The following is a 21493-nucleotide window of genomic DNA, read 5'->3' as shown; positions in this document are numbered from 1 at the left end:
CTACAGGATGTTGTCCCTACCTGAAGAGTCCTTGTATTCCAGGTGGGGGTTGGGGGAGAGGAGAGGGAGAAGAGATTTGAGAAAAGAACCTCTTACAGGAGGAATGGCTCGGAATTGGGGACTGGGAGAGAACTGACCAAGGGAGTCACAGGAGATGAGGGAGTAGGGGAGTCTATGGGTCAGGGGTCTCAAAGCTGGGCAGGGGCTTTGGACTTTAGCCCAGACAAGAAGGTCAAAGACTGGTGGAACTGACCCTTAGGGGGCTGGCTTGGTTGACAGAAATCCTTCGGTGACATTTCGGAGCGATTGCAGCTGAGGGAACAACTACATTGTCACAACTTTTCCTGGTTCCTGCACAACATCTACCCAGAGATGTTTGTTCCTGACCTAACACCCACCTTCTATGGAGCCGTGAGTCTTGAGGACCCACCTGCCTACCCATCATCATAGCACCCCCTAGAGAAGAAGTTCAAGACCACTTACCCCACAGATGGATAACAAATAAAAATTGACTTTTACCCTCCTCCCTCCTTTATCCAGGAAGAGGACCGAGAGGCCACTTTGGGGCTTCTAGAGATAGATAAAATCCTTATAAGGGGAAAACAGCCCATAAGCAGTGGTTCTCAAACATTAGCATGCATCAATATCACCAGGAAGACAGTGTTAAGACTCTAAGCCCCATCTGCAGGGTTTCTGATTGAGAGGGATGGGGTGTGAAAGTCTGCATTTCTAACAAGGCCCCAGGTGATGCTGATGGTCTGGGGATCGCACTTCGAGAACCACTGCTTATAAGGGATCTCCCATGTGCTGACCCAGCATCCTCAGAGGTTCCCCATCCTGGCCCACAGTGGGTACCCAGTCCTGCCCTTCCCAGCTTCTGTGGCTGTGCACCTCACTTTGGTTTTAACTCCAGGCGTGTGGGTTAATGAACAGAGGAGAAAAATGACAGAGGGGAAATCTGGCCATGCAAATTTATTCCAGTTGACTAGAATTTGTTCCCATTGGGTGCCTCACCACAAACTAGGAAACCTGATTGTGCTATCCTGGTTCCCTCTCTGCTTACCATTCTGCAGATCAAGAACCTCGGCATCAACCAATGCCTGGATGTGGGTGAGAACAACCGTGGAGGGAAGCCCCTCATCATGTACTCCTGCCACGGCCTTGGCGGCAACCAGGTATACAGCCCAAGCGCAGCAGGGCAGGCCCAAGAGCAACCTGTCTCTGAGGCATCTCCTCTCCTCATGGGTTCCCTTTCTCTCCCTTAAATAGTTGTTTCCTGAAAACTGGGTTGGAGGAGCTCCAGAAGGAGGAAGAGATACCATCCTTGCCTTCAGGAGGCTTCCAGACTGAGGGGAAATGCATCTCTCTCTCTCTCTCTCTCTCTCTCTCTCTCACACACACACACACACACACACACACACACACACACACACACAGTCTAAAGTCTGAATTAGGGACATCCAGAGAGAACACGGCCTCAGTGATGGGTGTTGCAGAGGGATGGGTAGGAGGACTGTTAATCAGAGGAGGTTCACTGGAGGAGGCCAGCTGCTGGGTGATATTTGGGGGTGAGTATGGAAAATTTTTTAGTACTTTCCCTTATCTGCATTCAAATTCTATCTTCAATGCCTCCTCTCCTGGAAGCTACCACCCTATCACTTAGCAGTGACCCCCAAACAACCACCTACTGACATCTCAGTTACCTGAGGTCCTGAGAATTTACCCCATGCCTCACAATGCCCCAGTGTGTCCCTGAGGAATAACTAGTAACCTCCCATCCCCTGCCCTCAGTCTACCCTGAATGCCCAGTGCCCGGTAAGTGACAGCCACCTAAAATAGAGCAGAAGCAAGGAAGGCGGTGTCACGGGATGGGACTTGGAACAGACTGCCGGCCTATGCAAATGAAGACAGTCATTCTAATGCAGTTTCCTGTACCATTGGCCTGCAAGACGATTTTAGGTTGTACATTGAAGGACATTTTTAAAATTTTAATAGTAATTTATTAACTAAAATAGAATCAGCATGTTAAACACATGATTTCACAGATGTTTAAAGTGAGGCTAAATTTTAATTTTTGGTTTAAAGAAAATAAGTAACTATTATTCCAGTCTAACCCAGATATGGCAAAAATCATGAAGGCAGAATATAAATTACTAACATCTTGGCATGGCCTCGCCGGCTCACTTTCCTCCCCAGGAGGCAATTTGTGGCTGGCATCTCGGAGCAGGTGGCTTTAGAAGGTGGTAGGTGAACTCTCCACTGGCTCCTCAAGACCTGCTCTTGTCTTCACTTCCAGTACTTCGAGTATACAACCCAGAGGGACCTTCGCCACAACATAGCAAAGCAGCTGTGTCTACATGCCAGCACAGACACTCTGGGCCTCAGGAGCTGTCACTTCACTGGCAAAAATAGCCAAGTCCCCAAGGATGAGGAATGGGAATTGACCCAGGTGAGTCAGTCGCCTGGAAAGCTCAGAATCAAGAACCTGAGGCCACATCTGCATCTCCTTTTTTGTAACTGGCCCAAGACCCATCACTAGTAAATGGCAGGCATGGGAACAGTCTGACTTGAAGGCCTAGGCTCTTTCCATTACACCACGTGCTTCAGGATAAATGATGTAAGTGCTACTGTACTTAGCTCAAGCCAGCACTCCTAGTGAGCCTACACACCCCACTTCAGCTTGGGAAAAGAGGAACCTAACCTTGAGGCTATAGGGAAGGAAGGAGACTAAACATTAATCGAAGGCGTAAAATTGGGAGTGGGCAGCAGTGGCCCCAGATCTTTGAGCCTGGCCATCTAGGGGAGGGGGAGACCCTCAAGGCATTTTTCTGTTGGCCATGGTCTTATCTTTTTTTATTCCATCCACTCAGGCTAAAGCCGGGGATGGGGAATTGGCACCAGACAGACATGGACACTTGGAAATGCTTCTCATCAGAGAGTCTGGCATCCCAGGAAAGGAATTAAGAGTGTCTTTGTACCTTGTTGGGTTTCCTTTGCCTTTTACCAATTGCCCCCCATCTCATTACCCTCAGTAGTACAGTCTGTGGCCCAGGTTGACCCTTTGCTGTGTCATCTTTTAGGATCAACTCATCAGGAACTCAGGATCTGGTACCTGCCTGACATCCCAGGACAAAAAGCCAGCCATGGCCCCTTGCAATCCCAGTGACCCCCACCAGCTGTGGCTGTTTGTCTAGGACCCGGATCATCCCCCAAGGGAGCCCCCACAAGCCTCTCAGGAAACAGGATTGCTGATGTTTGGGAACCCGATCGTCAGTTTCTCTGTCGGCCTTAAAGATGGGTTTCTAAACCCAATGAATATCAAGACAGGACATTCCTACTCCTTGCAGCAACACTGGGCTCATTTTCTTTCCTCCACACTGATGGAACAGACCATCAGGACATATGATGCTTGGCCGAGGGCTTTCCTTCTGTCCTGGAAACAGAGGCCTCCAAAGCAGAGAAGGCAGCTGGGGGAGGGCCCAGGGCGGCAATGCTGAGCTTAAGAAAAGCACTTCTGTAGCCACGTCCTGAATCCCTGGCCATCCACAGCAACTGCAGAATCTAGTGAAATGGTGTATTCTAGCAGAGGGATTAGAGGTCTAAGAGAGCCTCTCTTGCTAATATTGCCCAAAGTTTGCAGAACTGTTTACAGAAAGCTCCCTGACACGTGTCCTTTATCTGCACAATAATCCTGTGAGAAAGACAGGACAGGAACCACTGTACCCATTTTATAGATAAGAAAACTGAGACAGAAGTAAAAGAGCTTACCTATAGTCCCATAGCTAGCAGATGGCTAGCACTGAGACGGAGCCTCAATCTTCCATGCTGAGCCAGGGCTTCTTCCACTACACCACAAGAACACTAGGCAACTAGCCACCAGCGCTCTCATCCCCTCTGCCTTCTGTCCCAGTCATTTCTAGCCAGTTGGTCTCCATAAAGCAGAACAATGGAGCCAGGTAGCCACTGGAGGGGAGACCACATTTGGGAATCCTGGGATGTTAGTGTTGAAAGAAAGCTGCTAGAACCAGTGATTCCCAAGTTTAAGTCCCAGAACCCTTGTTTCTAAGCCCCATAGAAAAGGTAGATAAAAAGCAAAGTAGCAGGGATGAAACTGAGGGAGGAGCGGGCAGTGCCCTCTAGCTCCTAAAGTTCTAAGTCTGTAAGCACAACTTGAAAACCGTTGTTTTAGTCCAACCCTATCATTTTCCTATTATGAAACCAAGACCAGAGAGGTGAATTTGTCCAAGGTCACTCACTCAGCAAGGTATTGGCAGCCCTGAAGCCAAAGACTCAGGTAAGACTAACTAGAGTCCTGGGAAGTCCAAGGGAGCAGGGATAGCGCGCAGAGTCGAACTGACTGGAAGACTGATCCCATCTGCCGTGCTTGCATGAAGCCCCCCTGTGGAGCAGACCAGATGTGAATACGGCTCTTCAAGCTCAGGGACTCACCGCTGCACATGGCTCCTTTGCCCAGCTGCCCAAAGGACAAAAATTCTATCCAGGAAGGCTGCTTTTGACTTTCAATAGCAAGCTGTCACCACATGAGGGTGCCATGGGACTGCAGCTGCCTCCTGTTCCCATGCAGTTCACCCTGAGAGCCTTCCAGACCCTGTAGGGGAGACATTCTGAGGTAGCCCAGCCAAAGGGAAAGGAGAGTGGCCAGGGTGTGACCTGGAGAAAGGAACAGTTCATTCCAAGAAAGAAAAGAGAATTTCACATGGGATCCTAGTAGAAATAAAGGTTTTATGGCATTGGTAAAGGAAGTCTTCATTGGGTTCCTCTTCCCCCATGTTGTCCTTTAGCTGGATTAGTTGATCTGGGCTGTGAAGAACCACACACCTGAAAAGTTCTGTTACAGCCGTGATCTTGTGTCCCCAAACATGGCCTGGCCCCAAATCTAGCCCCCATGTATTGTGTGCCAAGCGTGTGTAGACATGAGATGTAAGATGAGCTCCTTCTCCCATGGAACTCATACTCTAAATGGAAACAAATCATCACAAGCCTGGAGGCGTGCAAAGATGTCCTAGGTGAGTTGGAAAGAACAACTCCTGCTAAGGGAAATCAGGGAAGACCTCACAGAGATGGTGACATCAGACCTAGGACCTCAAAGAATGAGTTCTCAGGTGGGAAGGGCTCAATAAGCAGAGATGTCACACAAGCAGTGATCTAGCATGAGCAAAGCCACAGTCGGACAAAAGTACAAGTGGGTCTGGGAAACCAAGGGGACATCAGGGTGAGAGAGCAATGGGTGTAGAAGCTAGGAGATCAGGGCCACATTATGACTTTTGTGGGCCCTGGGCACTTTTGCCTTCATAGGACCCTTGCTCCGTAAGAAAATATTACAAGTTAAGCCAGGTGCAATGGCTCACGCCTATAATCCCTCACACTTTAGGAGGTTGAGGCAGGAGGATTGCTTAAGGCCAGGAGTTCAAGACCATGCTGAACTACACAGCGAGACCCTGCCTCTACAAAAACAAAAAAAATTTTAATTAGCTGGGTGCATTGGTGCTCACCTGTAGTCCCAGGTGCTCAGGAAGCTGAGGTAGGAGATTCACTCGAGCTCGGGAGTTTGAGGTTACAGTGAGCTATGATGATGCCACTGTACTCCAGCCTGGGCAACAAAGTGAGACCTTATCTCAAAAAAAAATATATATATATATATATATTTGATAACTGCATTGGTCTAAAGACAAATATAATCCAGGCTGATTGTATTTATTTTAAAGGAATCTAAAACATTTTTGCAGGCCCTTACAAGTATTGGGCACTGTACCTACTGTTCCTACTGGGTAAGTCAGCTCTGTAGAAGAGTGGGTTGGGGCTCAATTGAGAAAGGCTTTGAATGCTACGGTAATAGGTAAAGTAAGCCATAGAGAGTCGTGGTCCCGGACCCTAACCCTGGCCTTACTCTTGATTGCATTAAACATCCAAACATTTATCAGGCATTGATCATTTGCCATTTATCCCAGTACCCTCATTCCATCTATAGTATCACCCAACAGCTCCCCAGCCCAATCATATTGTGATATGTGTCCAACCAAGGTCCCCTGTTCTGGTGCCAAGAAGGTTCTACCTGCCTCCAAATGGTATCTCCCAGGAACAGTCAGCTAAGAGGAACTCACAGGAAATGAGAGATGCAGCAGTGAGATGGTCCAGGTTTGGGGGTGAGGGTTAGGGAAGGGAAGTGGTCCAGCAGAGGGAGAGGGTGATGGTGGGAGTGAGTGGCACCTGCTTTGTGGCCTTCCCCTTAGCCAAGGCTGGCCTTGCCCTAAATTACACCTGTACTCTTCCTTAAAACCCACCCCTCTGGCCACTCTCAGAGCTAACCTAAGGCCACCAACTCTTAAAACCTTGCTGCTAGCCCTGTGCTATAATCTGGCTCCAGGAGCCTCTCACTTTTGCACTGAAGGGCTGGTCCCCCTCTGGGGATTTATTTCCCACTTGAAGAGTATCGGGGCCATTACCAAAAATAGCTAAATGTCCCAGAATTTATTCTTTACTTTTTAATTATAAAAGTAATACTGTGGAGAAAAGTCAAATAATACAGAAAAATATGAGGTTAAAAAAAAGTGAAATTCATCCTCGTGGTACCCCGTACCTACTGATTCATTCTCTAAGGTAATAACTGTACACAGCTTGGTATACAGACCCTTCCATGCCTTTTTCTATGAATATACAAATGCACACACAGCACCATGTTGTTTGCAGCTTACTTTCTTCACGTATACCAAGGATATCTTTTCATGTCAGCTCATTAAAGTCTACCTCATTCTGTTTAAAAACTGCATAGTATTCCATTGTAGGGTTAAACCCAACTTATTTAACCTTCCCCTATTTTTATGAATATTTGCATTTTTCCTAATTTTGTGACAAACTATATTATAACCTACAACCTTGTACATTTATTTTGTACATAGTACATGTATGCCTGCGATTATTTCAAAAGGATGTATTTCTAGAATTAGAATTGCTTAGAAGAAATGCAGTGCCTCAAAATTTAAGCCAACGCCATTGTCTAGACCTAACCCTAAGAGAATAAAAGAGTCTGACCAGCATGGGAGATTAGGCACCGATTGTGAGGGTCTTAAATGCAGTCCTAGAATTTGGTTTTTAAGCAAATACAGATTGGGCTTCTCTGGGCTAGGCCAAGGGTACAAAGACGGATGTGAAATTGGCCCTGCCCTTAAAGGTTCACCACTTTGGAGTACGTGATGTCGAGAGGTAACCTTTAGGAGGCCCTCAAGCTTCCTCTCAGATTCCTCATCCCAGGGATAGAGCTGTCTCCTTACTCTCCACGGGAGGCAGGAAAGAGGGAGAAGAATGACAAGAGAGGCCCTAGGTTCCCTAGCCCAGCTCAGCCCTCTTCCCAGAGGTCCACTTTGCATCAGAATGCTGCAGGTTGGGCTGGAGAGGGAGCCCTCCAGGTTGTCTGAGCATTAAAGAGCAAATCCCCTGAATAGCTCAAGGACCCCGAAAAGGTGCCAGTCTGTGCTGACTCCTATGAACAGCCTTTTCCACACCTCGTGACATGACGTGAGACATGAAGCTTGAATGCTGGAGGGTCAAGGTGACAAAAAGGTCCAGGTGGGCCAAGGTGAGTTTTCTGCCTCCCTCTGGGTTTCTGGCTTTTTTCTGCCTAAATTCCCCGGCTTTGCTACCATCACTGCTCCACCCACAGTTCTCTGCTCTGTGGCCTGCAATGGCTCTGATAATTTTGTGCCCAACCCAAGGCCTCTGCCCACCTCACAGAGTGGTGTACAGTGCACCTCCCTCCTTCTTCCTCTTTGGACTTCGATGGGCGAGCATTTTCCCTCCGCAGGACCCACCTGCTCCTCCCCTCCTGCTCCCTCTGCTTTCCACCTTCGCAGCCTTCAGATGGTCTCCTTGTCCTTGAGGGTTCCCTCTCCTAACCTGCCCCACATTCTCCTCTGGAGCTCCCTTCTTGGCTCTCCATCTGAGAGTCTCCCCAAACCTGTTTCTCAATGCCTTCCTCCACCAGAATTCTCTCCACTGCACCTACTTTGTTTTTGTCTCCTGCTTTGCACCTATGTTTGCATTCTGGGGGCATGTGCCATCTCCCTCTTAAGGCAGGGGGAGTTGCTGCGTCTTCCTTCCTCTTGCTAACTACTCTCCGCCCCTCCGACACCCCCCTTTTCCCTACCTGCTAGTGCACAGGATAGGTCGTTCACGGTGCCGCTGAGGACAGTGAGGCAGTGCTAGACGTTGACGGGAGTACCCTAAGGGAAAAGCTAGTCCCAGCTCTCCATTTGATTTCTGAAAAAGAGTTTGTTGGATGCTTTTCACCTAAAAGCAGATGATTAGTTCAGCTCCGGCCTTGTTCTGTCTTTGAATAACAGATAAATTAGTTTACTTGAAAAGAAATCTTTTGGCCAGGCGCGGTGGCCCACGCCTGTAATCCTAGCACTCTGGGAGGCCGAGACGGGAAGATTGCTTGAGCTCAGGAGTTCAAGACCAGCCTGAGCAAGAGTGAGACCCTGTCTCTACTAAAAAATAGAAAGAAATTAGCCAAAACAACTAAAAATAGAAAAAAGTAGGCAGGGATGGTGGCGCATGACTGTAGTCCTAGCTACTTGGGAGGCTGAGGCAGTAGGATCGCTTGAGCCCAGGAGTTTGAGGTTGCTGTGAGCTAGGCTGAGGCCATGGCATTCTAGCCCGAGCAACAGAGTGAGACTCTGTCTCAAAAAAAAAAAGAAAAGAAATCTTTTCATTTGTGTTTCCATATCACCTGTGATTTTCCCTGCCTTCCCCTCGCAGCCCTGCCAGCTGGCAGGAAGAAGGTCAGCAAAGCTGCTGATAAGAGAAGTATAAAGTGGGCTTGGTTCATGGCAAGGGGGCAGTGGTCTACTTCACTGGCAACATGCTGCGCTTCCTGGTGTTTGCTGCCTTGGTCCTTTACGGTAAGTGGATTATTTGGCTTGAGTTCTATAGTGAGGGGGATTTGAGCGGAGGGTCGGAAAGCGGCCTCTAAGCCAGGCCAGCTCCCCATCCCAGGGCATGGTGGGACACTCTGCCTGTAGGTCTAGCAAAAACTTTACTTTCCTGGAGCCCAAGATAGGAAAGGTCAGGGCCACTGCTCATGCAGGCCCCTTTGGGTGGCAGGTGCCTTGAGTCACAAAGCAGAGAGAAGCCCCTTCAAGGGAGCCTGGGCTTCCCCACCATCCCCAGCTGGCGTCTGGCTGGGATGTGCACTGCTGTCCCTGCCCCCTAGGGAATCCTGCCAAAGAATCCAGGAGTATTGAGGGCAGGTTGGTGGGGGGGGCATCCCTTCAAGCCAAGGGGTGGCCTTGAGTAAGGCCCAGACCACGAGGAGCCTCTGGGGCCCTAGGCTGGTGATTTGAGATAGGTCCTTCATAGCATGCCAGAGTTCTGGGGACACCTGGGGGAAGCAGAAGGCACTAAGCCTCTCCTGCTTTCAAAAGGGGCTCAGAGAACTCACAGCTGGGCCCCTCATTTGTTAGAGAGGAGCTATAAATTTGCAGACAAGGCTAACATTCCTCAAAGCACAACCACCGCCCCCACTCCCACCCCTGGCTGACCCCACGCTTAGTCATCACTCACTTTTCTTCTGCCCCACAAAGGACACAGCACCCAGGACTTTCTGGAAACCAATACCCGGGTAGTTGGAGGGACCGAGGCCCGAAAGAATTCCTGGCCTTCTCAGGTGGGTGTCCCTTCGCAGCTCTAGACTTCCACCCGAATAAGAGTTGCTGTGCACTGACATAAAGTATTATGTGTGTTTGTATATGTTCTTAACAGGCAGCTCTCCAACTGTCTGAATTCTGGATTTTCAGGATGGATGGGACCAGGCTTATTTGGTTTTCCAAATGCAAAAGACTTGGAGAAGGAGATTTAAACACCAACCACACTCATTCTCCAAGGCACACATCAAACACAAATCACATTTGTACTCCCACACTTGTGCCACACTCTAAAGATTGTGCCAGACTCATACCTCAGACTCCACAAACCTTGAAACACACATGCACACACCAGTCCACACAGTGTGTGGCACACACAAACACACCCAAATAGAGTATGTTGCTTAGTTGGCTATTTAAAGAGTTTCCACTTTTGTAACAGGGCAGCTGGGCCCTGATTTAAATAATCTAAATGTGTATGTAAAACTGGCACATTAACTGGTGAATATCCACACTCTGAATCACTGCCATTAGAGTTATATTCAATTTACAGAAGTTTGAGCCCCAATTTTCAGGAGCAGAGCTATTGTGTAGCGTGAGTTGCTAGAGGAAGAGACGCAAACTGATAAAGATGAACATCCCATTGGTATTTCTAAGTATTTCCTGAAGTGGAGGGACAGGGTATATCTTGAAAACATTGAATGCAGAGCTCCAGAGACCTAAACTTGGGCTTAGGTGATGGGGCAATTCCTTAGCTACATTTCCTTTCCAAGAGAGAATGGAGATAGATAGCACCTTGGTTCTAGGGCCATTGCAACAACCTAGAGAAAGAATGCCAAAGACACCGTGTGTGTGTACCTTTGTACACAACAAACACTTTGTGTCCATGTACACAACGAACCACCAAACGATGGTGCACTCTTCCCTGCTGACCCCAGAGGCACCTACACACCCTGTCTCAACACCACCCAGATAGCCACTACCAACCAATCAATAGCAGTTGGCATCTATTTGCCCTCTCTAGCCCAGAAAGTTGGAGGTCTTGAGGGATGCCAGGAGTTTGAGGCAAAACTTTTTGATAAACACCAACCTATCCCTCCTTTCTTTCCTCCCCATCTAGATTTCCCTCCAGTACCTGTCCGGAGGTTCCTGGTATCACACCTGTGGAGGGATCCTCATCAGACAGAACTGGGTGATGACAGCGGCTCACTGCGTGGACTCGTGAGAAAAACAAAGACCAGCTTTTCTGAGCCCTGGGTGGGGAAGAGGCTGGCCCTTCTGGATAAATTTGTAACCTCAGCCCCTCAGGGCAGGACTTTAAGGGGCTGGGCAGTGGGTGATGGCCCAGCCCGTTTGTGTTTGGGGGCCTATAGAGAGGTAGCATGGTGAAAGCACAAATTTTGGAGTCAAGCAGGCTCAGGTTCAAACCTCATTCCCCCAACTTCTAGCTATGTAATGTTGGGCAACAAACTTAGCTTCTCTATGCCCCCATTCTCCTCTCTCTAAAATGGGGTCCTAATACTTCGTTTGTAGAGCTATTGGGAGGATTGACTAAATATTTAAGTGCCTAGTCAACATCTCACTGGTAACTATTTTTTCGTATTTGTCTTGGGCAATGGTTCTCAAATTTGAGCATGTATCAGAATCACCTGGAAGGCACGCCGAGCCCCACACAGCAGAGTTTCTGATTTGGTAGGTCTGGGGTGAGGCCTGATATTTTGCATTTCTAGCAAGTTTCCAGGTGATCCTAATGCTGCCAGTCTACCACGCTTTAAGAACTGCTAGTCTAGGAGTGTATGCTTCCCTCAAAAACCTCTGCATCTGAGAGCCATTATTTCATTTATGCTCACCACACTGTTCCCAGGTTACAAGATATCCAGCTTACGATGTTCAGCTTAATAAACTTTGAAAATGAAGTTGATGACAGTTTTTTTCACTCTCACAAGTTAGTAAATTAGGTAGAGAACTTGTTATTTCCTCATCTTTGAGGGTCTTCCATTCCTCCTCCGCTGAGCCAGATTAAGATGGGTTCCTGTTCTGAAGAAAGTATAAAAGATGGCTCTCCGGGGAAAAAGAGAAGGTTTGAGCCCCCTGGATCACTCAGGGCTTCCTTCTCTCACTCCAGCCCGAAGACCTTCCGTGTAGTGGTCGGAGAGCACAACCTGAACCAGAACGACGGCACCGAGCAGTACATGAGGGTGCAGAAGATCGTGGTGCATCAGAACTGGAACAGCAGTGACGTGGCTGCCGGGTAGGCACAGGCTGAGCGGGCCTGGGCTAGGAGGTGGAGAGCTGACTGGCCAGCAGCTGGGGCTTGGCTTCCTTCACGTGTTCTCTCAAGAGGGCTGGAGGGATTGCACTGCCTGAAACCTAGTTCATGGCTCATGGCCTGTCCTTTGGCTGAGGAGCCCATTGAGCCTAAGAGAGGGCACCATGTCCTGGAGGGAGGAAAGAGCTGGCTCATTCATCTAGGAGAACTTTGAGAATTTAGGTTTAGAGGACTTGAGAATTTTTGAAGATTTTTGGGACTTTAGGCTGGTTTTCATGATTGGATTACCTGGAGTTCCTTCTCTGCAGAGTTTAATGTTCCCATTTTTATTATTTGGTCTTTATTGTTATTATTCACTTTATGGAACAGACTCTACCAGCAAAAGTAAATTCCCACCCCCCACCTTTTTTTTTTTTTTTTTTAAATAGAGACAGGGTCTTGCTCTTGCTCAGGCTGTTCTCAAACTCCTGAGCTCAAGCAATTCTCTCACCTCAGCCTCCCAGAGTGCTAGGATTACAAGCATGAGCCACTGTGCCTGGTCCTTAAAGTGAATCTTACTTATGGAAAGAAAGTCATGAAGATGGTGGTCAGTTCTGTAGAGTGTGGAGGTGAGGATGGGCTTAAGTAAATGGGATATTCTGCTGACTTTCAGAGTCATGCAGTCTTTTACATCTTTCTTTTTTGAGAAATCTGCCACCAAGATCACACCACTCTGCTCCTTTCAGATTCCCGGTTCCCCATTTCCTTGGATTGTGGAGATCAGTGTTAGGCTGCAATACCAAAATCCTACCAGCAGATGCTGCTATTAAACACATAATGTCCTACAACCAAAATGCGTAATTCCTCAAGTTTGAGACTTCGCAAGTTAGGCTCCTCCTTTTTCAAGGTGGTTGGTTGCTTTCCAATTCCATAGGGACCCAAAGGCTAGAAGAGGACCAGTGCATATGCTGACCTGAGGGAAGGACTGATCCCATGAGTGAGCAGTCTCCTTTCCTCCTGCAGCTGTGACATCGCCCTGCTGCACCTGGCCCAGAGCGTTACCCTCAATGGCTATGTCCAGCTGGGTGTTCTGCCCCAGGCGGGAACCATCCTGGCTAACAACAGTCCCTGCTACATCACAGGCTGGGGCAGGACCACGAGTAAGTCACGTACATTGGCAGCATCCACCACAGAGGTCTTGAATAGGTAGCTGAAGCTGAGTTCTGGGACACATTTTTCTGTAGTCCTAGGTGTTTATAGCCAGAGACCAAGAACCAAAAGAACCATAGATAAAATAATTGATGCATTAAATAAATCAAGCTAAGAATGGATGGTAGAATAGTCAAGTTAGAGATTCACAGATTCTTAGAACTAAAAAAAGACTAGCCTCAGAGAATATTTTGTACCAGCCCCTCATTGTATGAATGAGGAAACTGAGGCCAAAGAAATTAAGGATCTTGATCATATGACAAGTCAGGCAAAACTGGTGCCAGAACCCAGGCATCCTGGCTCTCACTTTTTTTGTTGTTTTGTTTTGTTTTGTTTTGTTTTTGTTTTCCCCACCCCCCTGTTGTTTGTTTTTTGAGACAGGGTCTCCTCTGTCACCCAGGTGGGAGTACAGTGGCGTGATCATAGCTTACTGCAGCCTCGGACTCCTGGGCTCAAATGATCCTCCTGCCTCAGCCACCCAAGTAGCTGGGACTACAGGAGCGCGCCACCACACCCAGCTAACTTAGAAAACTTTTTTATAGAGATGAGGTCTCACCGTGTTGCTTAGCCTGGTCTCAAACTCCTGGCCTCAAGCAATTCTCCTACCTCAGCCTCCCAAAGTGCTGGGATTATAGGGATGAGCCACTGTGCCCAGCCCTGGCTCTCACTTTGATGGTCATTATACCATCATGCTACTTCCATAGGCAGGCACTGGGCCATGAGTTGGAGTAAATGAACCAGGGGAAGCTATAGGGCAGAGGAGCCCTCACCTCTTTTTTGGTCAGCATCGGAAGATTTCAGGTAGGGAACATTATACAGATAACATGGAAAGGTGGGAGGGCTATGGAGATCATTAAGAAGGGCAGAAACATTAAGCCTGATACAGAAGTCTATCAGCCACCAGGCAGTATTTGGGCTTCTAGAGGCAAGGCAAGGCCTTGCTATGAGCGGCAAGTCTAGGAAAACCTGGAGCTCAGAGAGACACAGGCTTCTAATCCAGCTCTGCTCCGTTCATGTAATGTTATTGAGGTTCAATGTCTTGATCTATAACAAAGAAATAATACAAGGCAAAGGCTTTGAAAAGTCTAAAGAGCAAGAGAAAGGAAAACTGCACCAAGCTCTTAAGAAATGGAACAGGCATGCAGAATCCCAGCTCTGCTGGGGTTTAGAGTGAAAGGAGGAAACAGAGCAGACAGATAAGTTATCAGTACATAAGACCATTCTAACTACTTAACTAAGTTATCCATAGTGAAAAAAACAGGAGTTGTTTGAGGCCTGGGAACAATAAGTAAGGATGACTCTCTGAAGGAAGGGACCTGTCGTAGCCATCTAAGAGTGAAGAAAGGAGGATCCCTGACATGCAGAATGCAGTTTGCCCTTTCACCAGAGCTTGAGGTTTGGCAAGCATGGAAGGTTTTTCCCCTGGACAGCATCTGGGGCTGACCTCCAATGTTGTGTGTCCTGTTCAGCCAATGGACAGCTGTCCCAGACCCTGCAGCAGGCTTACCTGCCCTCCGTGAACTATGCCACTTGCTCCAGCTCTTCCTACTGGGGCTCTACTGTGAAGAATACCATGGTGTGTGCAGGTGGAGACGGAGTTCGCTCTGGATGCCAGGTGAACACATGCAGGAGGTGTCAGAAGTCCCACTCCAGGTTCCTCCCCTCTCTGCCTCTCACCCCCCGCACCTTTTCATCACCCCCTATTCCACACTTACTCTCGCACCCATGTACAGACTGTACTTTTGATTCTGGCGTCTGAGGGAGAATGATTCTGTGCTAGTAACTCTGTACTCACAGAATCTGAACGTTGAAAGGAACCTTAAAATTCATCATGCTCAAAGCTCCCACCTCAAAAGCTTGTACATGGCCCAATATTTGTGTATTAGTGTATGTGTGTGTTCTTAGTACTTGTTTGTGACCCAGATTTTTTTTTTTTATGGCAGTGATGGGGCCAGGCATGGAGGGGTGGTTGTAATTGTGTGTAAGACCCTCAGTCCCATCAATCCCAACTGTTCCTATAGTTCCTCCATTACCGCCCCTTTACCCCAATGGTATTTTGGGCAGTATGTTCAGGTGAGTATGATAGGGGGAAATATACAAAATAATTTATTTTAATACTTTAAAAAATAAAGTACATAATAAATAGAATCTTCCTCTATTTAGACAAGATCAATCAGCAATGAACCATTGTACAGATTTCTTAATGCTGTTCAACAAATGTTCATTGTGTATGTTATATACCAGGCACTGTGCTAAGTGCAAAGGGTACAAAGATGAATCAGTGTCAAGTGGAGGAACCAGAGAAGCAGACGTACAATAGAACTTGGTAATACAATGTGGTTAGGTGTTATTACAAAGATATGCATAGGGTGATACGGAAGCCCAAGGATAGGTACTTGCCTCTACCTACTGGGGTCGGAAAAGACTTGCCTTCCTCAAGAAAGTGGAATCTGTAGTGAGTTTTGAAGGTTAAATAGGAATAGGCCAGGCAAAAAGGAGAAAAGACATTCGGAGGGAGGGAACAGTATGAATAAAGACACAGGGCCAAGAAACAACCTAGAACACATGGAGAATTATAGGACGTTCTCTACAGCTAGAGCAGAGCAGAGGTTGGAGCCCCATAAGGTTTTTGTATGACTTACTTGCTTACAATGGTTATTACATTTTTTAATAGGGGGAAAATCAAAAGAGTAATATGTAATGACATGTAAAAATATATATAAAATTTCAGTGTCCATAAATTACATTTTATTGGAACACAGCCATAGTTGTTCATTTATGCATTGTTTGTGGCTACTTTTGCACTATAGCACAGAGTGGTTGCAATTGGTGGGTCATTGGTAACCTCAGCAAGAGCAGTTTCAGTGGTGTGGTGAGGGAAGAAGCTTGATTGAAGGTCAAGGAATAAAGAGACATTAAGAAATATAGCAGGGAATGTAGATTACTCTTCCAAGAATCTTGTTTGAAAGGGAAAAACAGAAAAGTCTGGTAGCTTTAAGGATAGCAAGTTATGGAGGGGGAAAAGGACTCTTAAAAGAGGGAAGAAAACTGAGTACATAAACAGGCAGAGAGAAAAGGATCCTGTGGAGTCAAAGGGAGGTAAAAACGGACGGCAGAAGATCCCACAGGAGAAGGAAGAGATGGAACCAAGAGCACAGACGGAGCTGTCTTTGAACAGCAAGGGTGATACCAGATGTGCACATGGATGTGAAAGAGTTTGCAGGTTGGGTAGCTGGAAGTTGGCAGGTGTTCTGCATTATTGCTTCTAGTTACTCATGAACTACTAGGAGGACTAGAAGGAGTCAACTCGACTGCTGAAAATGAAGGGGAAAGTGTCGTATGGGTCTGGAATAATTAATGTGAACGGGAGAAGGATTGTCCTCTAAGATGTTGCTTATAGGCTGAGTTTGGAGACCACACAATGACCACATGGGTGTATGATTCACTTCATTTTACTCAAAACCCAGTTGTAGGGAGTGGATTAATCCAGGGCTAGGTTTTCCTGCATGACTGGGGCAAAAGGACAGGCTTGCAGATCAATTGCAAGGTCCAAGCTAGGTAGAGGAGGAAGAGAAGCCAGCAGGAGGCTGGTAGGCTGGCTGAAATTATAGAACGAAAAGATTAACAGCTTTTTGTGACCACAAAGAACCATGGAAATAAGGTGACCAACTCATCCTAGTTTGATCACAACTTTCCTGGCATTAAAACTTAAAAGTCCTATATCCCAGTAACTTTACATGGGAGTAAGGGCAAAAAGAAAAAGAGAGACTAATGAATAATGCAACCTCTTCCACAGCCTTATCAACCAGCTCTACCTATAACCTCCTAAGGTAGCTTCACCCCCCTACTCCCCACCCCCGAATCAGAATCTTGCTCTGGTGTCATCATAATTCACAGCAACCTCAAACTCTTGGGCTCAAGAGATCCTCCTGCCTCAGTCTCCCAAGTAGCTGGGACTACAGGCGCACGCCACCGTGCCTGGCTAATTTTTCTAGGTTTAGTAGACTAATTTTTCTACGTTTAGTAGAGACGGGATCCCACTCTTGCTCAGTCTGGTCTCAAAACTCCCTGAGCTCAAGCCTCAGCCTCCCAGATTGCTAGGATTACAGGTACGAGCCACCACGCCTGGCCTTTGAATTGTCTTGTTTGCACCCAGCCAGGTTTAGTCCTCTGAGTTAATAAATGTCCCTTCGCTCTCTCTCAGGCCTTGAACTCTGAAACACTAGGGTACTTTTCTTCTGCTGCCATTCCAAACTGACAATTCTCTGAGGCCATTGTGTCTCTAGGTCCCTTCCCATGGGAGCTTCCCAAATAGTATATCTTCTGGGCTTTCAGTTCTGGGTCCCCAGTCCTTTTCCCCACTTCAATTAATCATTCCCACTGATTTCTTTTCCAGCTCTTTCCTCTGCTCTAAAATCCTCAGCTCACCCTCTATTTCTCCAGAGCTGGGGTCTCTTTTCAGGTCAACTAGCATAAGACAATAGTGTTAAATACAATTCATTTATCTTCCCTTTCTCTAGCCCTGAAATATCCACAAATCCCTGATAGAATTTAAGTGGGAGAGATTTAGGTTGTTTTTGTTTATTTTGAGTACAGTAGTCTAAAGAAAACATCCTTCAAAAGTGGAGAAATTTTAAAAAGAAAGAAAGAAAACATCTTTTCCTAAGCAGTAGGTAGGGTGGGGTCCAACTAGTTCCTCTTTAAAAGAATTATCCCCAATCTGAACTTTTGGTCTCTTTCCCTAGTTCTTTTTTAAGTTTTCAATTTATTGAAGCTAAACCTATCAAATTGCTCTAACTGGCAAATAAAACTGTAGTGCTCAATAATGGAAAAGAACAGTCATTGCACTCCCTTCACTCCTTTAGTTCTCCTTCCCCAGAGAGGACCACCTGCAACTCTTCAAACCTGATTCCTTTGGTATCTACATCCATACCTTTAAAAATATATACTTACATTGCTACTTCAATTTTCCAGTTATGGCAGATGTGGATCTCTTTCATTTTTATATACACATACATGCCCTGAAGCATGAACTTTTTTAATCCCCATCTCAACCTCCCAAAATAATTTTGGTTAGATCAACATTCAGTGTTTATTATGATTATGTAAGATGCTATTCACAACTAAATCACATATTAATAATATTCTAGGATTACTTTTCCTTTGCTGCATAATTTTGTTTTTCCTGTTGTTGATAATTGTCTTTCATTTGGTTAACACATAGTCAATTTATCACTAATTCAACCCCACACTCTCCACTAATTTGTAAGCAACCTGTTTCACCTTCTCTTGACCTTAGTGGTCTGTGTCTTGGCATGGGAACTCCAGACCTTTGATTCTGAAAATGTTGTTTGTTTGTTGATGATTTTCTCTCCTCCATTTTTAGTTTTCTGTTTCTAGGATTTCTGTTATCCATATTTTTACCTCCTAAACCAATCCTCTTATTTTCTCTATATTTTGTTCCACTTTATGTTCCAACTCCTCCAATCTTTCATTTCTATTATAAATCTATCAGATTTGTAATTTTCCAAAGACTATTTTTGTTCTTTGAATGTTCTGTTTAGTAGTATGCTGTTCTTGTATCATGAATGCAATATTAATCATAGTTTTATTGCTTATTTTCTTCTCCCTGAATAGTCTTGGTTGCCTTCATTTTTTATTTAGCTCTTTGTCTCTTCGTTTTGACCTTTATTTTTACATTAAAGGCTTTCTTTAGATGTTTGGTCATCTTTGACCATCTGCCTTTATTTCAGAGTGTGGTGGTAAAAAGCTGATTGGTAGCTCTGAGCCTCAGGTGGGGTTCATCTACAGTGGATTTCTGTCAGGTTATCTGGCAAGGCCATTTTGTGGGGGGTGGAGGGGAACCTCCATTGTCAGTATCTTTAGGTCTTTCCCCTTAGACTGGTCAGATTTTCCAGAGAAATATCTTCCCTTTTATGCCTGGTATTATAGACCTGGCATTCTGGGAGCTGAATAAGAAGGGAGTCAAAGTCATATTCTATAAATTCAGGTTCTTCTGATTCTAAGCCTGAGCACATAACCACTATCTAATATATCATTTTTTCTCCTCTTCACTCCAGTTTAGTTTAGTATGTGTTTACTATCTACCCTGAATCCAAATACTTGGTCTAATTAGACCCATTGGTCTAAATGCTGGGGATAAAGAAATTATTAGAATGCCCTACTTCTCCCATCCCAGGTTCAATTTAAGTCAATAAAAGCTATAGAACTTAAGATGTTCAAAGTTCTATGCTAGCATTGTAGAGAGGAAAGGTATCAGTAAGACATAGTTCCTGTCTCAAGAAGCTCATAGATATGTGTGGGAGGTAGAAACAAATTATGAAACCAAAATACCAAGCAAAACATGAAATAAGTACAGCGAAAGGGAAGAAGTACTGTGGTTGTTTAGAAAGGAAGAAGAGATTCATTTTGATTGTGAGGATAAGAAGGAAGTAGAGATTTGACACTTGGAGCTTTAAAACTGTACAGGATTTCACAAGCAGAGATGGGGGTGAGCAGAGTGTAAGCAAAGGCCCAAAGAGCAAAAGGTCTGGAGTTCTAGGACTCTGCTTCTCCTTCCTGCAGGGTGATTCTGGAGGCCCCCTCCATTGTTTGGTGAATGACCAGTATGCTGTCCATGGAGTGACCAGCTTTGTGTCTCGCTGGGGCTGTAATGTCTCCAGGAAGCCCACAGTCTTCACCCGAGTCTCTGCTTACATCTCTTGGATAAATAATGTGAGTCCTCTCGAATTATGGGTTGAAATAGGGTCACCTGGAAATCCAAGCACTGATGGGGTTGGGGAGCAAAAGTTGGTCTGGGGAAGCCATAATTCCTTACCACATTCATGTGTTTACTCCTTTCCCTTCCCTCTATAATGTACTTTTTTCAATAATGCCATCCTGAGTTCCCTCTCCCTTCACATACCCATTGAGCAAACTTCACTCTATTGTTTACTGCATAGGGTAAGATGGCGGCAATATCAGATCTGAACCAGGCACATATCAGTGCTGTCCTAAGTCTAAGCCAAGAGAAAAATCAGTTCAGAAAGGCTTGCATGTTCATGGGCAAGGAAAGAGGGCACCAAAGAGCTCTCCCACAAGCTCTTTCTAAGGGCATTACAAGAATTTGCTCTTACTTTTAAAAGAGGTTTTACCATCTTAAACAATGCTTGAGACTTAGGTAAGACTTTGCCTACATTGTCCTAAAAGAGCCACATAACACATGTCACTGTGCCCTCCAGCCTTCAAACATCCTGGAGACTTGTGGTATGAATCTTGGCTCACAGCCATTTCAAAGTCTGTCCTTGCCACTGCGTCCTGGGCATGTGCCTATAACATTGAAGTGTCCTATCGCAGCTGAGACTTCTTGTCACACCACCACCCCTATACCCTCTCAACTCCCCATAAACCCAGTAGAGGGCCATACTTTATGGGGAGCCCTGAAAAAATAAGAAGGGAGGTGGTCAGAAGTTACTAACTGTGGACATAACTCTTTTTTCTTTCAGGTCATTGCCTTCAAGTGAACATTTTCCCCGAGTCCAGTAGCCTTCCCAAGATGGTTCTTAGGTCTGCAAGTAGACTTGAGACCAACAAGGAAAAAGCATTCTAACAGAGTTTTGAATCAAATACAGAAAAACAAATAAAACTGAATATACATTATCATATTGTGCCTTTCTATTTGTAATTAAGCCTTCTAGAGGAAATGCAGTTATAGGACCCAAGTTGGATTTCACCACATCTGTGGGCTGGTTCTTCCTTTTGCTGCTACCTTTACCAGTCCACAAACTAAGCCCAGTGGGAGTGGCTGTACATTATCCATTTTTTATTATTTTAGGATCTACCTATCCATTAATCTGTCCATCTGCCCCCCTCTCCTGTGCATATTTGCTATATTCAAAGGCATAGAGTGCTTAAAAAAAGTTCCTGAGTGACTGATGTACCCTAACTCTCCCAGGTAGACTATGGGTTCATTCTTCTTTTGTTTCCCCCTTCAGTGCCTAGAACAAGTGTTCACCCCAACTACTAGGTGATGGCCACTACTAGGATACACTAGAGATAGGAGTATAGGGTTAGGAGGTAGGTTAGATGGTGTCAGACTAAGAAAGTGACAAATTAGAAGAGCCTAAGGAGCAAAAAGAAAAAAAGGAGAAAAAAGATACTAAACCAAAAAAGGAAAGTGTTGAGGGGAAGAGGCAGAACACAGAGGAAGAGGTGACAACAATATGGGGCCTAAAACTAAGTGTGAATCAGCATTTCAAGCTGGGACTAAAATAGGCAACCGGATTCAGGGGTCTATAAACCACAGAGAACTGGGAAGCTGATAATTCTGCTCTGTCCTGGCCATGGCTCAGTCTGTTAGACTGGCCTGGGAGAAAGC

General features: G+C 45.9%; 2 protein-coding genes across 2 annotated transcripts in view; both read left to right on the top strand.

The window, feature by feature from the left end:
* GALNT6 (polypeptide N-acetylgalactosaminyltransferase 6) overlaps positions 1-4711 on the top strand; it is a 32237-nt gene extending 27526 nt beyond the window's left edge. Inside the window, exons 10-13 of the mRNA XM_012654111.1 lie at positions 280-411; positions 1074-1175; positions 2297-2449; positions 3081-4711. Coding sequence (XP_012509565.1) covers positions 280-411; positions 1074-1175; positions 2297-2449; positions 3081-3194 — 501 coding nt within the window. The 3' untranslated portion in view covers positions 3195-4711. The remainder of the gene's footprint in view (positions 1-279; positions 412-1073; positions 1176-2296; positions 2450-3080) is intronic.
* A 4167-nt stretch (positions 4712-8878) lies between these two features.
* On the top strand, positions 8879-20774 carry CELA1 (chymotrypsin-like elastase family, member 1). The gene is made up of 8 exons (XM_012654445.1): positions 8879-8918; positions 9600-9682; positions 10780-10880; positions 11785-11910; positions 12931-13067; positions 14586-14731; positions 19702-19851; positions 20622-20774. Exons 1-8 carry the CDS (start codon positions 8879-8881, stop codon positions 20637-20639), a joined length of 801 nt encoding a protein of 266 aa, XP_012509899.1. The 3' UTR covers positions 20640-20774.
* Positions 20775-21493: the final 719 nt, after the last annotated feature.

This window comes from Propithecus coquereli, unplaced genomic scaffold (genome assembly GCF_000956105.1).
Source record: "Propithecus coquereli isolate 6110/MARCELLA unplaced genomic scaffold, Pcoq_1.0 Scaffold111, whole genome shotgun sequence".
Lineage (NCBI taxonomy): Eukaryota > Metazoa > Chordata > Mammalia > Primates > Indriidae > Propithecus > Propithecus coquereli.
This window is presented reverse-complemented; position numbering and strand designations above follow the sequence as displayed.

Coding starts and splice junctions, on each gene's coding strand:
- CELA1 (XM_012654445.1), top strand. CDS start 8,879: ATGCTGCGCTTCCTGGTGTTTGCTGCCTTGGTCCTTTACG. Junction 9,683..10,779: donor AGAATTCCTGGCCTTCTCAG/GTGGGTGTCCCT, acceptor CTCCCCATCTAG/ATTTCCCTCCAGTACCTGTC. Junction 10,881..11,784: donor GCGGCTCACTGCGTGGACTC/GTGAGAAAAACA, acceptor CTCTCACTCCAG/CCCGAAGACCTTCCGTGTAG.